Source organism: Nerophis ophidion, linkage group LG06, assembly GCF_033978795.1.
Source record: "Nerophis ophidion isolate RoL-2023_Sa linkage group LG06, RoL_Noph_v1.0, whole genome shotgun sequence".
Classification (NCBI taxonomy): Eukaryota; Metazoa; Chordata; class Actinopteri; order Syngnathiformes; family Syngnathidae; genus Nerophis; species Nerophis ophidion.
Genome location: NC_084616.1, coordinates 40,363,570 through 40,381,019, shown reverse-complemented (window position 1 = coordinate 40,381,019; position 17,450 = coordinate 40,363,570). Strand labels below are relative to the sequence as shown.

At 40.4% G+C, this 17,450-nt stretch overlaps 1 protein-coding gene across 3 annotated transcripts in view; it reads left to right on the top strand.

Annotated features, from left to right (window-relative positions):
• The window catches only part of rer1 (retention in endoplasmic reticulum sorting receptor 1), a 30,550-nt gene extending 13,235 nt beyond the window's left edge, over nt 1–17,315 (top strand). For 2 of the 3 annotated variants that reach the window (XM_061903775.1, XM_061903774.1), the window contains exons 2-7: nt 4,998–5,079; nt 5,229–5,333; nt 6,332–6,428; nt 7,528–7,606; nt 8,532–8,667; nt 15,402–17,315. In XM_061903775.1, the coding sequence (XP_061759759.1) occupies nt 4,999–5,079; nt 5,229–5,333; nt 6,332–6,428; nt 7,528–7,606; nt 8,532–8,667; nt 15,402–15,491 (588 nt within the window). In that variant the 5' untranslated portion in view covers nt 4,998 and the 3' untranslated portion in view covers nt 15,492–17,315. The remainder of the gene's footprint in view (nt 1–4,997; nt 5,080–5,228; nt 5,334–6,331; nt 6,429–7,527; nt 7,607–8,531; nt 8,668–15,401) is intronic. The other variant, XM_061903776.1, reaches the window with a different exon arrangement.
• Nucleotides 17,316–17,450: the final 135 nt, after the last annotated feature.

Genomic DNA, 17,450 nt, shown 5'->3' with positions numbered 1-17,450 from the left:
TCCAACCATCCATTTCAATACATGCGTAATCTGTTGAATCGCTTACGCCGCTGAAATCCGAGTCTGAATATGAGCTAATATCCCTATACCTTTCTGTGCTATCCGCCATGTTTGTTTCTGTGTTGCCACGCTGTGACGTCACAGGATAATGGGCGGATGGATATAACGATGGTTAAAATCAGGCACTTTGAAGCCGTTTATCGAGATATTGCGTGATGGGTAAAATTTGGAGAAAATCTTCGAAAAATAAAATAAGCCACTGGGAACTGATTTTTATTGGTTTCAGCCCTTCAGAAATTGTGATAATGTTCCCCTTTAATGTAGACACATAGAATTATCATACTGCTGTGATTATATGCATCAAGTGTTCATTCAAGGACAAGGCAAAATATTGTAATATATATCGTATATCGCAATATGGCATAAAAATATTGCTATATTAATAAAAGCCAATATCGCCCAGCCCTAATATAAATATGAATGTATGTATGTATGTATGTATGCGCCTCACAATGCGAAGGTCCTGAGTAGTCCTGGGGTCAATCCCAGCCTCTGGATCTATCGGTGTGGAGTTAGCATGTCCTCCTCGTGACTGCCTGGGTTTTCTCCGGGTACTCTGGCTTCCTCCCACCTCCAAAGACATGCACCTGGGGATAGGTTGATTAGCAACACTAAATTGGCCCTAGTGTGTGAATGTTGTCTGTCTGTGTTGGCCCTGCGATGAGGTGGGGACTTGTCCAGGGTGTACACCGCCTTCCGCCCGAATGCAGCTGAGATAGGTTCCAGCATCCCCCGCGACCCCACTAGGGACAAGCGGTAGGAAATGGATTTATATAAACAAAACCCGTTGCAATATGAGTTGGGTAATTGTGTTAGATGTAAATATAAACGGAATACAATGATATGCAAATAATTTTCAACCCATATTCAGTTGAATATGCTACAAATACAACATATTTGATGTTCAAACTGATAAACACTTTTTTTGCAAATAATTAACTTTAGAATTTGATGCCAGCAACACGTGACAAAGATGTTGGGAAAGGTGGCAATAAATACTAATAAAGTTGAGGATTTCTCTTCAAACTAATTTTGAACATCCCACAAGTGTGCAGGCTAATTGGGAACAGGTTGGTGCCATGATTGGGTATAAAAGCAACTTCCGTGAAATGCTCAGTCTTTCACAAACAAGGATTGGGAAAGGGTCACCACTTTGTGAACAAATGCGTGAGCAAATAATCAAACAGTTTAAGAACAACATTTCGCAACGGGCTATTGCAAGAAATTTAGGAATTTCACCATCTACGGTCCGTAATACCATCAAAAGGTTCAGAGAATCTGGAGAAATCACTGCACGTAAGTGATAATATAACGGACCTTCGTTCCCTCAGGCTTTACTGCTTCAAAAAGCGACATCAGTGTGTAAAGGATATTACCACATGCGCCCAGGAACACTTCAGAAAACCACTGTCAGTAACTACAGTTGGTCGCTACATCTGTAAGTGCAAGTTAAAACTACTATGCAAAGCCAAAGCCATTTATCAACGACACCCAGAAATGCCGCCGTCTTCGCTGGGCCCGAGCTCAGCTAAGATGGACTAATGCAAAGTGGAAAAGTGTTCTGTGGTCTGACGAGTCCACATAGGGCTGGGCGATATTGCCTTTTTTTAATATCGCGATATTTTTAGGCCATGTCACGATATACGATATATATTACAATATTTTGCCTTGGCCTTGAATGAACACTTGATGCACATAATCACAGCAGTATGATGATTTTATGTGTATACATTAAAACATTCTTCTTCATACTGCATTCATATATGCTACTTTTAAACTTTCATGCAGAGAGGGAAATCACAACTAAGTCAATTGACCAAAAGTGTATTTATTAAAGTTTTTAAGCAATGGCACAAACATTCAAGTCATTTCCAAAACATAAATTGCAAGATTGTCAGAGACATTTTAAGTGTCAAATAAAAATGAGCTGCATAATAGGAAATCAAATAGTATTTGTCCTTCACTATGTAGTATGTTACTAAGGTTATGAAATTCTCTTCATTGTCGAGCGAGTGACTTTACAAATGATGCTACATATTAGCAGTAATGCTACTTTTAATAGCAACGCCTTTCCCCCCCACACTTGACAAATTGCGGTTGTCTGTTTAACATATTCCCACTTGAAGCCGAACCACCGCCAGACGATGGAAACCCTGCTGTTTTTATTGGGAATTAATTCTTCCTTCATTTGCACCAGATACGCAGCATCTTTCTCTCGTACGGGTACGTTAGCAGCTAACGTTAGCCACACAGCTACGTCTCTGCTCTGCGAGGCGATGTATGTGACGTATGACGTGACAATTTGTGACGTATGTAAGAATGTGAGCCTGCTTGTCTGTGAGGAGACACAGGAAAGAGCGAGGAGAGCCTGAAGTGTACGCCCGCAGCTAAAAGTCCTGCGTGAGAACGTATACTCGGATATTACGATATAGTCATTTTCTATATCGCACAGAGACAAACTCGCGATATATTATATATATCGCCCAGCCCTAAGTCCACATTTCAAATAGTTTTTCGGAAACGGTGAACGTCGTGTCCTCCAGACCAAAGAGGAAACGAACCATCAGGACTGTTCTAGGTGCAAAGTTGAAAAGCCAGGATCTGTGATGGTATGGGGGTGTATTAGTGCCCAAGGCATGGGTAACTTACATCTGTGAAGGCACCATTAATGCTGAAAGGTACATACAGGTTTTGGGGCAACAATTGTGCCATCCAAGCAACGTTATCATGGACGCCACTGCTATTTCAGCAGTACAATGCCAAGTCACTTGTTACAAAAGCGTGGCTTCATAGTAAAAGAGTGCGTGTACTAGACTGGCTTGCCTGTAGTCCAGACTTGTCTCCCATTGAAAAGCCTAAAATACCACAACGGAGACCCCGGACTGTTAAACAACTTAAGCTGTACATAAAACAAGAATGGAAAAGAATTCCACCTGAAAAGCTTAAAACAGTGTCTTCTTAGTTCCCAAAGGTTTGAGTGTTAAAAGACAAGGAGATGAAACACAGTGGTGAACATGCCCTTTCCCAACTACTTTGGCACGTGTTGCAGCCATGAAATTTTTAGTTAATTATTATTTGCAAAAAAAACATAAAGTTTATGAACTTTTCGACACCCCTTTTTTTGTAATTTACATGTTAAAAGTGGAATTTCAATGTAAATGATTTGCATTTATTAGAGAGAAAAAAGAATGATTATGGTGAGCAGAAACAGTTTTGTTTACAAACCCCGTTTCCATTTGAGTTGGGAAATTATGTTAGATGTAAATATAAATGGAATACAATGATTGGCAAATCATTTTCAACTCATATTCAGTTGAATATGCTACAAAGACAACATATTTGGTGTTCAAACTGATAAACATTTTTTTGTTTGCAAATAATAATTAACTTTAGAATTTGATGCCAGCAACACGGGAAAAAGAAGTTGGGAAAGGTGGCAATAAATACTGATAAAGTTGAGGAAGGATCATCAAACACTTATTCGGAACCTCCCACAGGTGTGCAGGCTAATTTGCAACAGGTGGGTGCTATGATTGGGTTTAAAAGCACCTTCCATGAAATGCTAAGTATTTCACAAACAAGGAAGGGGCGTGAGTCACCACTTTGTAAGCAAATTGTCGAACAGTTTTAGAACAACATTTCTCAACGAGCTATTGCAAGGAATTTAGGGATTTTACCATCTACAGTCCGTAAAATCATTAAAAGGTTCAGAGAATCTGGAGAAATCACTGCACGTAAGCGATGATATTACGGACCTTTGATCCCTCAGGCTGTACTGCATCAAAAACCGACGACAGTGCGTAAAGGATATCACCACATGGGCTCAGGAAAACTTCATAAAACCATTGTCAGTAACTACAGTTGGTCGCTACATCTGTAAGTGCAAGTTAAAACTCTACTATGCAAAGCAAAACCCATTTATCAACAATACCCAGAAACACCGCCGGCTTCACTGGGCCCGATATCATCTATGATGGACTGATGCAAAGTGGAAAAGTGTTCTGAAGTCTGACGAGTCCACATGTAAAATTATATTTGAAATTGTGGATCTGGTGTCCTCCGGAACAAATAGGAAAATAACCATCCGGATTGTTATAGGCGCAAAGTTCAAAAGCCAGCATCTGTGATGGTATGGGGGTGCATTAGTGCCCAAGGCATGGGTAACTTACACATCTGTGAAGGCACCATTAATGCTGAATGGTCCACACGGGTTTTGGAGCAACATATGTTGTCATCCAAGCAACGGTACCATGGACGCTCCTGCTTATTTCAACAAGACAATGCCAAGCCACGTGTTACACTAGCAAGGCGTCGTACTAAAAGAGTGTGGGTACTTTCCTGGCCCGCCTGTAGTCCAGACCTGTCTCCCATCAGAAATGTGTGGCACATTACGAAGCGTAAACTACAACAGCGGAGACCCCGGACTGTTGAACGACTGAAGCTCTACACAAAACAAGAATGGGAAGGAATTCCACTTTCAAATCTTTAACGATTAGTTTTCTCTGTTCCCAAACGTTTATTGAGTGTTGTTAAAAGAAAAGGTGATGTAACACAGTTCTGAACATGCCCTTTCCCAACTACTATGGCACGTGTTGCAGCCATGAAATTCTAAGATAATTATTATTTGCAAAAAAAAATAAAGTTTATGAGTTTGAACATTAGATATCTAATCTTTGTAGTGCATTCAATTGAATATGGGTTGACAAGGATTTGCAAATCATTGTATTCCGTTTATATTTACATCCAACACAGTTTCCTAACTCCTATGGAAACAGGGTTTGTAGTTTCCCTGAGGTACATATTGAGGCTATAAAGAGTGAAATTTCCCAATCCTCAATTAATGAACAAACTAATAGATTCCGAAAACGATAGATTACTCACTTGAAATAGTTGATAGCTGCAGCCCTAATCTCACCTTTTTTCATCTTTCCTCATAGAATGTCAGAAGGGGACAGCGTTGGGGAGTCAATCCATGGAAAACCAAATGTAGTCACCACCTTTTTTACACGGATTGGACAGGTAACATGAGCATTTATCATACATTTACCAGAATGAAATTAAGTAACTGTGACAGTTTTTAGCTGTATCATATAGGCAAATCTCTAGCTACTGGCTCAAAGGTTATATTGTCATTGTCCAATTTTTTCGTTTTGTCTTTTTTGGAACAGATCTATCAGTCATGGCTCGACAAGTCGACGCCGTATTCTGCAGTGCGATGGGGTAGCACGCTTCTACTCACCGCTCTATACATGATCAGAGTGTACATACTGCAGGTAAGGTTTGACAGTAAATGCAAGTTGCTTAATCCAAAAAACAAAATAAAAGTAATACGACCTTGGTTTGAATTGATACATTTCTTTCATTTTGAACTTTTCTTGAGTGTACTGTTGCTTTGCATTGTGGCTATCAGTTAATCACAACTTTATTTATATACTGTAGCTCTTTTAATACACGAGCAAGTTGCAACACAAGGTGCTCCAAAAAAGTCTAAAAGAGAAAACGGCTAGAATTGGAACCATTCACAAAACCCACGGTTCAGAGCTTATCACTACCCATCACATGTCACATTATTTACAAATACCCATAAATAAAATGGTAAATGGGTTGTACTTGTATAGCGCTTTTCTACCCCTTTTTAAGGAACTCAAAGCGCTTTGACAGTATTTCCACATTCGCCCATTCACACACACATTCACACACTGATGGCGGGAGCTGCCATGCAAGGCGTTCACCAGGAGCCATCAGGAGCAAGGGTGAAGTGTCTTGGCCAAGGACACAACGGACGTGAATAGGATGGTAGAAGGTGGGGATTGAACCAGTAACCCTTAGATTACTGGCACAGCCACTCTACCAACTTCACCACGCCGTCCCCAGATAGATAGATAGTACTTTATTGATTCCTTCAGGAGAGTTCCTTCAGGAAAATTTAAATATATGCAGCAAGCCAAATTGTCTGTCAAATGAAATTATAATATATCTTTGGTGGAGTAGTGAAAACATTGCCCTTTATCAAGAAAAGCTTTCAGTGAAAAAAGTTCAATGTAAAAACACTTTACTTAAATAAGAAGACTGCTGTTATTGCAGCCCATCACTTTTAAAATCTTGTGTTGCAATCATTCCGTTTTGCTGTTGTTTCAGCAAAACCAAGCCTCTGTATTCTACTTAAGTATAATGCAAGTCCATCTGCTTGCCTATATATATTCTTGTGTTATTTATGTTACTAGCAAAACTGAAAGAAGGACTTTCAATTTGATTTTGCACTGGTTTTCAGGGTTGGTATATAGTAACTTATGCTTTGGGAATCTACCATCTCAACCTGTTCATCGCCTTTCTATCGCCAAAAGTGGACCCTTCATTGCTTGACGAAGGCAAGTACACACTCATACATGGAATTGTATGTTGATTTGGTTACAAGTGTATCTTAGGACATAATGTTTAAATTGATTTGAACATTAGGAGAAAAAAAAATATTGCTACTACTGATGACCAAACTGTATTTGTTCAAATCTTGTGTATGCCTGAAGCTTAGGGCTGGACGAAATAAAATAAGAATTCATTTATAACAGTTTTTTATATATATATAGTTTTTAACCAGGCAATTTTAAAGCATCTGTACAAGAGATGAGTTTTTATTAACATGTTATATAATTTAAAAAACGTAATATGAATAATCATTTATAACATATAATCTATTAATAAAATAAGACTAAAACAAACAAAAAAAAACTCATTTACAGTCTTTAGTGTTTTTGTATCGATGCACCAAGACCCAAAATAAACAAATTGCCCCATCAGAACGCTGTTTTGAAATGTAAACATTATCATTTTTAAATTAACATGCTGCATATGCTGTTACTTGCAAGTGTGCATCATCTTTAATAACAATGTAGATAGTTGCCTCTTAAAATATTGCTGCTACTAGTAGCTAAACTAATATGCTTCATGTGCTGGCAGCAGTAGCAAGGTGTGCAGACCCTATGAAAATCCTCTTGCATTTTCATGGTTTCTGTATAATCACTTTGGCAGTACTTTTTCATATATTTGAACTCATTTGTTGTGTTACTGATTGTGTTCTACATACGTTGAAAATTGGCTTGATTTGCTCCACATCACTTTGGCAGGACCCAGACCCCTGACACACACCTGACATTGCGTTAGCTTTTATAGCCCGCTTTTCGGAGTATAGCGCCCAAGTCAGTTGACATTTAATTTGCCTCCTTTAGCTGCACGTTTGGCTCGAGGTTCGGTCATTCTGTTTACTTCAGCGGTACCTTACAAACCGGAAGTGGCGCGTAAAAGGTTGACTTTTATTGACTGTTGTCACTGAGTATTCTGCCATGTTTGATCGAGTTCATATGCTCACAGCTGATTACCTTAATTTTACCTGATATGTATCTTGATCATATACCCAGCCTTTGAAGGTTATTTCCATTGAACAACCACCTTATCGCCCTGTTTTCTCCATAGACGAAGGCCCCGCCCTTCCTACAAAGCAGAATGAAGAGTTCCGTCCCTTCATTAGGAGGTTGCCTGAGTTCAAATTCTGGTAAGTTGACCTCACACTTAGCACTTCAGCTGAGGCCACAGTACGATATTATTGTGGAACTTTAACATGAACTCATGATATCTGTATTTGTTTTTGTGTTCCACTGTTGTTAATTCAGACTTGTACCACATCACCATATTTCTATGCAAACACAATAGCACCATATGTGGCAAAGCAGGAGCAGTGTTTTGCATCAGCCGGCATACAGTATCTAATCCTGTTGCAACTAAGTTGAAACATATTAAGAGAGCCTTAATATCTCGATCATATGCAAAACAACAATTACTTCAATTCAGTTTAAAAGTGTATTTAATGTTTCATGCTGAGCTTAGCTGTGCTAGGACTATACCTGCCTGTGATTAACAATATTTTTTTCGTGACCGGCTCAAAATTACACTTTTTTAAAACCCAAAAATACCACAATGGCCCCAATGGCTAGCATTGTTAGAAATAGTAGTTTAAAAGAACAGGTTTAACAATACATGTCAATGATTGCCACAATTAGTAGTTAAACTTTGTAAACATTGCTGCTTGGGTCAAATTAAATTGTCTTTCATGGCTGTCAATCGCAGCTGTCTTGTACAAACTCGCATGCCCAAGGCGCCTGCCCACTAACAGAAGAGGTCTTTGCAAACAAGGGGATTAATAAACAGATGCAATGTCCGCCATGCTGCTGTTAAAATAGGTGAGCGAGACCAAAAATTGCTCCAAACACCGCCCTTGTGACGTGCCTGAGCATAGGTGAAGCATATTTTTGATGTTTAGAACCAGAAAGATGGTGATACACTGTGATCGCAGCTCTTTCGCACGTGATTACCCTCTTAGCATCTACCAAACCGTGACATACGACAGCTTTAATAAGATTAAATATGAGTTGGAAATAGAGCTACAGTACATTATTTTACATGAAATGTTTTCTTTACAGGCATTCGGCCACAAAGGGCATCGTCATTGCCATGATTTGCACATTTTTCGATGCCTTCAACGTGCCAGTGTTCTGGCCCATCCTTGTAATGTACTTCATCATGCTCTTCTGCATCACCATGAAGAGGCAGATCAAGGTAAGATCAATCCATCAATTCCTTTATTGTCATTGTCATAAATAACACTTAAATCATACATGTCAACGAGATTTCGTTTGAGCTTTGTCCAGCGGCATAGAAACTGCATTGATGTGCAGGTTGACCATAGTTTACAGTTTAGCTTAGCATTTTTCTATGGTAATGCGTATAGAGAGACGTGGGGGGTGGGAACAGTCAGATGTTTGATGGGTGTTCCGTTGATGCTGCAGCAAAGCAATGTCCAGAGCACAATTATTGAGGTGGTGAAGAGTGAGGTTATAAGATGGTTGGGGGCAGTAAAGGGGCATGCTGTTCATTTAGCAGTCTCAAAGCCTAGGGATACAGACTGTGAGACATTCTGGTGGTCCTGGCGTGAATGGATCTGTACTTCCTTCCAGAGGGTAGCAGGTTGAAGAGGCCATGTGCTGGATGGTATCTGTCCTTCACGATGTTGCGTACTCGCTTTAGATAGTACTTTATTCATTCCGTCAGGAGAGTTCCTTCAGGAAAATTACAATTTTCAGCACAATCCCATTCAAGATCAGACAAACATTACAGGGAGACAGAACAGGATCGCTGACGGGTCTGCCGGCTTCCAGCGCCCCTTACAAAAAAAGATGAGATACAGGTAAACAAGGGGGGTGGGGGGGTGGGGGGAATAGAAGATTAAAATGAAATTTAAAAAAAATCGGTCTTAGCCTGGGCCTTGGAGAGGGGGGTGCAGACTGAGGCCAAGGGGGAAAAAAAACAAAAAAAAAAAAACAAACACAACAACTCATAGCCATAGTACACATCCCTCTTCCATGTGTGTAAGAGGGAAACATCAAACATCAAAGAACACAGAGGACATTAAAGACATTAAAGCAGCAGATACAACCAGACACTTCTACATACAGCTATGAATAAAAAGTAAAAGAAACATATCCACTGTGGTGGCCTCTGCGGTGTTCCACGCCATTGTCCGCTGGGGAGGAGGGAGCATGGCCAGAGACAGGAGCAGACCCAACAAGGCAACCAAGACAGCCGACTCCACTCTCGGCCAGTGTCCAGTCCGCATGGATGAGCGAGGATACGTCCAAGGTGACTGAGGTGTCCGACACCTGCTCACCCAGCCAAGACACCGCGAAGCCTCTCCGTCCCAGCGCTCAGTGCCAGCTCCGCAGCCCTGTCCCCTCATCCGCATCTCCCCCAGTCCCTCCAAACGGACTCCGGTGTGGCAGAGACCCAGTAGCTGGTCTCCATGGCCAAAAGGCTCCCGGGAGGCAGATCCAGAAGTCCACAAAAAAAAGCACCACAGAGGTCACAAAAGTGCCTCCCCTTGTCACACAGTCCCAAAGGGTCCCAGACCAAAAGGCAAAAAAATATAATAACACATGAAAACAAGAGGGAAACACAAAAGGATGACACAAGAGCACAGAGCTCCTGCCTATAGCAGCCACTACAGCAGCGCCATCTTGGGAAAAAAAAAGCAGTGAGCTGTGTACATGGCACTCATCTCTGGGAGTATAGCCCTTGTAATTTTCCCTGCTGTTTTAACCACTCGCTGAAGGGCCTGTTGGTTTGCTTTAGTGCAGCTAGCGTACCACACTAAAAAGCCGTAGGTGAGGACACTGCTGATGGGACAGTTGTAAAAGTTTACCATTGATTTTTGCGGAATGTTTGCACATTTTAGTTTCCTTAGAAAAAAAAGACGTTGTTGGGCCTTTCCGACTGTAGAAGCAGTGTTAAATGTCCCAGCATAGATCTTCTGTGATGGTCACCCCTAAAAATTGGAATTGTTTGACCTTTTCTCCGAGATTATTAATTACAAGTGGAGGGTTTTCTTCCGGGCTTCACGGTGGTAGAGGGGTTAGTGCGTCTGCCTCACAATACGAAGGTCCTGCAGTCCCGGGATCAAATCCAGGCTCGGCATCTTTCTGTGTGGAGTTTGCATGTTCTCCCCGTGAATGCGTGGGTTCCCTCCGGGTTCTCCGGCTTCCTCCCACTTCCAAAGACATGCACCTGGGGATAGGTTGATTGGCAACACTAAATTGGCCCTAGTGTGTGAATGTGAGTGTGAATGTTGTCTGTCTATCTGTGTTGGCCCTGCGATGAGGCGGCGACTTATCCAGGGTGTACCCCGCCTTCCGCCCGATTGTAGCTGAGATAGGCGCCAGCGCCCCCCGCGACCCCAAAAGGGAATAAGCGGTGGGAAATGGATGGATGGATGGATGGATGGGTTTTCTTACTGCCATTTCCGGCGGAAGTCTACTATTAGTTCTTTGGTTTTTTTATTGGTAAAGGGGAACATTATCACAATTTCAAAAGGGTTAAAAACAATAAAAATCAGTTACCGGTGGCTTGTTGTATTTTTTGAAGTTTTTTTCAAAATTGTACCGGTCCCGGAATATCCCTAAAAAAAATGCTTTAAAGTGCCTTATTTTCGCTCTCTCGAAGCCACTGTTCATTTTCCTGTGACGTCACACAGTGCTGCCAATGTAAACAAACAATGGCGAATAGCACAGCAAGATATAGCGACATTAGCTCGGATTCAGACTCGGATTTCAGCGGCTTAAGCAATTCAACAGATTACGCATGTTTTGAAACGACTGGTTGGAGTGTGAAAGTATTGAAGAATAAACTGAAGCTATTGAGCGAATAGCTATTGACGCTACTCATAGCCATAGCATGGCCGAATAGCTGCGTTAGCATCGCGGGTAAAATGTGCGGACCAAACGTTCAGGACTTTTGCATCTTTTGACACTGGAGCAACTTAAATCCTTCAAATGGTAAGTGTTTTTTTCGCATTAAATGTGAGTGGAAGGAAACGTAATATAGTTGCAAATGTATCTGCAGGTTATCCATACATTTCTATGCCATGTTTGCTTTAGCACCGCCGGTAAATAGCATGTTAGCATCGATTAGCATAGCATGTTAGCATCGATTAGCTGGCAGTCACGCCGCGACCAAATATGTCTGATTAGCACATAAGTCAACAACATCAACAAAACTCACCTTTGTGATTTCGTTGATTTTATCGTTGCAAATGCATCTTCAGGTTATCCATACGTCTCTGTGCCATGTCTGTCATCGCCGGGAAAATGTGCAGACACTCCGGCACATTCAATGGGAGTCCGCGGCAGATTTCTTGCCACTTTCGCATCTTCGGTGCAACTTTGAATCCCTCCCTGTTAGTGTTACACCCTCCGACAACACACCGACGAGGCATGATTTCTCCAAGGTTCCAAAATATTGTCGAAAAAATGGAAAATAACAGAGCTGAGACCCGGTGTTTGCAATGTGTTGAAAAAGAAAATGGCGGTTGTATTACCTCGGTGACGTCACGTTCTGACGTCATCGCCAAAAGAGCCATAAACAGAAAGGCGTTTAATTCGCCAAAATTCACCCATTTGGAATTCGGAAATCGGTTAAAAAAATATATGGTCTTTTTTCTGCACCATCAAGGTATATATTGACGCTTACATAGGTCTGGTGATAATGTTCCCCTTTAAGAACCAAGTTGTTTTTAGCACACCATGAAGCCAGCTGTTGGACCTCTGCCCTGTATGCTGTCTCATCATTGTTGCTGATGAGCCTAAGCACCGTGGTGTCGTCGGCATATTTGACAGTGAGGTTGGATGTTGAAGATGCTATGCAGTTATGTGTGAGGAGGGTGAAGAGCACAGGGCTTAGCACACAACCTTGTGGGGCACCGGTGTAATGATGAGCGTGGCAGAAATGTGCTCACCTATTTTCACATACTGTGTGCGATTTGTTAAAAAGTCCAAAATTCAGTTGCAGAGGAAGGTGTTCAGACCAAGGTTGTGAAGCTTAGATCTGAGTCTATTTGGCCTTATTGTTTTAAATGCTGTGCTGAAATTGACAAAGAGCAGTCTTGCATAAGTGTCCTTAAGTTCAAGATGTTCCAAGAGCCTATGGATTACAATAGCGATGGTGTCTTCGGTCGATCGGTTCTCCCGGTATGCGAACTGATCAAGGGGATGGTGGCATTGCCTTTTTAATATGTTTCAATATCAGTCTCTCCATGCATTTGACGGATATGGAGCTGATTGCTACACGTTTGTAGTCATTTAGGCATGAGATGTTGGCCTTTTTGGGGATGGGAATTATTGTAGCGGTTTTGAAACAGGCAGGGACCCAGGATGTAGACAGTGACAGTTAAAAATGGAAACAAATACATCTGTCAGTTCGTCTGCGCAGTGCTTATGCACACGGCCCAGAACGCCATCAGGTACAGCGGCTTTCCTTGGGTTGATGTTACGCAAGGTGAGTCTTACTTCATGCGGGCTGAGGACCATGGCCGTGTCGTGGGAGGAGAGGGGGGGCAGTGCTGAGTCTGTGTTTTCTTTGTCAAAGCGGACATAAAAATTATTCAATTCCTCAGCCAAGCGGGCGCTGTAGGGGTGTAACGGTACACAAAAATTTCGGTTCGGTACGTACCTCGGTTCAGAGATCACGGTTCGGTTCATTTTCGGTACAGTAAGAAAAAAAAGAAAAAAAATGTTTTGATTATTTATTTAACAAATTTGCTAAATCTTCCACCAAAAATATTTTAATGTGAAGTAATCGGAAACTTGGATAGGTCAATAATTCATAATAACATTGATTTTCATTCAATATTATGTTTTGGGCAATGACAGTTTGAAAGAAAAAAAAAACAGCTTTGTTAATTAGACAACGTTGCAACTTTTTCTAAATTACATTTAGCCTTTAAGCTTTTTTATTTCACTTTTGTTTATGTTTTTGTTTATTTTAATAGTATTTTTAGAATGTGCCATGGGCCTTTTAAAACATTAGGTGTGTGCCGCAAATGGCCTCCGGGGCACACTTTTGACACCCCTGCTATAGATATTAAAAAATTAAATCAGAACCTGGCGACACATGCATGGTTATCATAACTCTCTCGCTCTGTCTGTCTCTGTCCCTCCCTCACGAAAGCTGCTGTGTGCACAAATTGTCTTGTTTTGAACCCCTTCTTAACCTTGAACGTACATTGAAAATACACGCAACCCTAACTTAAAATGCCGGACATTTGAGGCATTTAAGAAACTCCACCCGGACAGCCCCGCAAAAGAGGACATGTCCGGTGAAAAGAGGAGGTATGGTCAGTCCATCATAGCCCAGTCGTTGCTAGCATGCCGTGTTGTTGTTTTTTTGATTGATTGAAACTTTTATTAGTAGATTGCACAGTACAGTACATATTCCATACAATTGACCACTAAATGCTAGCACCCCAATAAGTATTTCAACCTGTTTTAAGTCGGGGTCCACGTAAATCAATTCATGGTGCCTCGTAGGGGTGCAACGGATCAAAAAACTCACGGATTGGATCATTTTTTTCGAGTCAGCAAAAAAAAAAAAAAAAAAAAAAAGACAAATTAACAGAGGTTTTGCCGTTTGGTTTTGTAACACTTTTAAATTATTAAATTCAAATATATAAAATCTAGTTCAAGTGCACAAGGCATAATATCTTCTTTTTAACATAATTAATGAAAAACAGTGCCACATAAAAAGGGATTTCTCCTTTCCTCCACTGCTTGTGTCAGTACCTGCACAAGGTGACTCTCGTAGAGGGGGCGTGTCTTCTCATCTCCCACTCTGCTGTGATGAAATGAGCGCTTATGGTCACATAGTTCCCCTGGACCTCCACCCTTGCACTTATCGTCACATAGTTCTCCTGGACCTCCATCCTTGCACTTATCGTCACATAGTTCCCCTGGACCTCCACCCTTCTGTCGTGAGTGCAAGAGATGATGCTCGGGATAGTTCGTCCACAACTTTTTTCTTCTCTTGCTCATAAAAATCTGGCACAATCTTATCGTTGAAGTTGGTGCGCGACGGGATGTCGTAATGTGGCTGAAGCACTTTCAGCATGTTTTTAAAACCCTCGTTTTGCACAATAGTCTGCACCCATAAACAACACTGATTAAATGGCACGGGGCGTTCAAGTTCCTCCGTTACTCCGCTCGCCATTACCACGCTGTGCGAACAACTTTATTTTTTATTTTTTTTCATAAATCAGACCGCGGATCACGTGTGTGCCGAACCAAAGATATTGATCCGAACGGATCACGGATCAATGTTGATCCGTTGCACCACTAGTGCCTCGGTGTGCATTGTTTACAAAACGTGCGCTACTTAATATGTCCGTGTCGTTCGGTACACCTCCGAACCGAACCGAAACCCCCGTACCGAATCGGTTTAATACAAATACACGTACCGTTACACCCCTAGGGCGCTGTCTTTCACTGAGGAAGAAGTTGTTTTTTTTAACGTTTGTAATTGCTTTGACACCTTCCCACACCTGCCTAGGGTCTGAGATGAATATGTATCCATAACAGTGTCAGGATGGGTGTATGAGGTATAATGTTAGTTTGTGCATATACAACATTAGTCAATTGCATTTGCAAAATGTACTCCCTATATAAATATACTCAATGAATTGTTCAGTGACATCCTGGTGCTAAAGAAGAGAGCAGCAGAGGTCAGGGGGAAATGTTTTGCATCTTTAAATGTTGCTATTTGTTAGACTGATGCATACACACAAAACCTCTTTGGTGGATCAGCAAATTTAGGTTTTTATATTTCATGGCGTTTCAAGGGATGATTTCAGAAAAATGAAAAAATATTAATGTGCTGAATTTATTAATATTTTGAAAAAGTACTTTCTCATTTTATGCATATCCCACTTGTTTGTTTACTAACTGGATTTTTGTCTCCTCCCAATCTTTTAGCATATGATCAAGTATCGGTACCTACCATTCACACACGGGAAGAGGACATACAAAGGCAAGGAAGACACAAGGAAAGCTTTTGCTAGTTAAAACCTCCCACTTTCCCTCCTCCTCGCTTGTAATTTGCCAGTCATCGTCCATGGCGAGTGACGGGTTAGGTTATTTTTTTGTAAGGGGACTGTAACATGACAATAACAAAGACAATATTTTTTGGATCCTTGTATGACAGTGTTGTAGGCGCTTACCAGACGCACCGATCAAATAAGTCTTAAAATGGCCTTTGTCTGCGAGCATTGTTGGAAGGTGGAGTTCTTTAGAGGGCCTTAAAACTAATTTTACATTTGGCCAACAGTTTTTGAGTAGTTAGAAAAACTCTGTGCTGCCTTTTGCGTTTTAAAAAATGCCCACTGAAAACGTGTACACTTTCAATTATTTATCCACAACTGGTAAAATAACTCAGTCAGTTTAGTTTTTCGTATTATATCGCCACCAACTTGTTTGTGACATGTGATGTATGTCAGTAGTGTTAGATGTAAATGAGGACATATGAAGGCAACAAAATAGTTTTAAGGTCAAATTGCATCACCTCAAAACAAAAGGGTGCTGCTGCTCTGAAGTCTATTAGCTGTCTGACCTTGGTGCTAAATTTAGATTTGTGGTATTTCATTTGAATATGCATTCATGATAAATATCACATTTCAAAATTTTTGAACTGACTGTCAGTCTACAGTTGGCTATTTCCAGTTCTAAATATTTATATTGTTTGAATTTTTGACTATTCACCCACCTCAATGGATGCATATTTTAAGACAAGCCACACAAACAGGCTTTTGTCCCCACTACCCTATAATAGTATTTGTAGTCCACAGTCGCTTAGATTCAGTTACTTACAGGGCATTTTGCTTGAAATGGCAAGTCCATGAATTTGCTTTGCCTCAGATTTCAGCACTATTATTTACTACACCTCTTGTTTGGAAAGAATGGACCCAAATACTAATAATGATGATGACATAGGGCTCCAAACGCTGTTAAAATAATCAAGCTTGGAGCACATTGAAGATTCACTGTGGCCATTTTATAGTCTTGTGTTGACTGCATCTGTGTCTTTATTTCGGAATTCCTTTATAATCTAATCTATTTTGTGGGAGATTTGGAACGTTGTCAGTTTTCAGTGTTTGCTACACTATATTTTTCTCAGCACAGGGAAATCTCTGGAAAAGCAAATTTCATTCTTGGACTATTCGTGTTTCAAAGCCTAGGTGCCATTAATATGATTAGTGTAGACTAGCTGTTCTGCTCATTTGTTTGTTTGTATTTCATATAAAGTGGCATGTGTCATTCCAAGCAAACTGTTGTTTTTTTCTTTTGCAGAGGAGACATAAGAAAACTCAGGTTGAGAGCTATTATTATGTCAAATGGATGAAGTGGGTGGCGATCACACGTTTTAATTTTTTTTGTATCCCTGATGATTTTTTTTTTTTTTTTTTTAATATTTTGTTTTGTTTCCTAAAACCCTGGAAATTATTGCCCTTACTGTACTTTGAACAGCACTGTTGTAAGGGAACAAAACATTTTCTTGTGTAAAGATGTTTTCAAAGGGTTCTTGAGAGGATTTGTATATATATATATCTTTAAATATGACATTTAAGATTATTTTTTATTTTTGTTTAGTTTTTTTTCTCCAACATTTACAGATACAAATCTGTTAGTGTTCAAACGAATTTGGTCTGAAATATTTTCGAAAAAAACAGAACTGGTTAATTTGGTTCTTGATTTGATGCATTCACTCTGTTTCTCATGACTTGCATGTCAGTTTTCTTGTGCAACAGTTCAAAACTTGGTTTTAATCATTTGAGTGTAATTTTTTTCACTTCAAATGCTATTAAAAGGATATGTCCCTTGAAACGGTACAAACGTGTGTCAATATTTTTGTTTTGTTGTGTAACAAATACTCTATTTTTAGTAATGAATGATATGGAAGAAACTTGCTAATTTAATCAATAAAAAATGTTTACGCTTTTGCATAGCTATGCAGCATTTTTACCAATC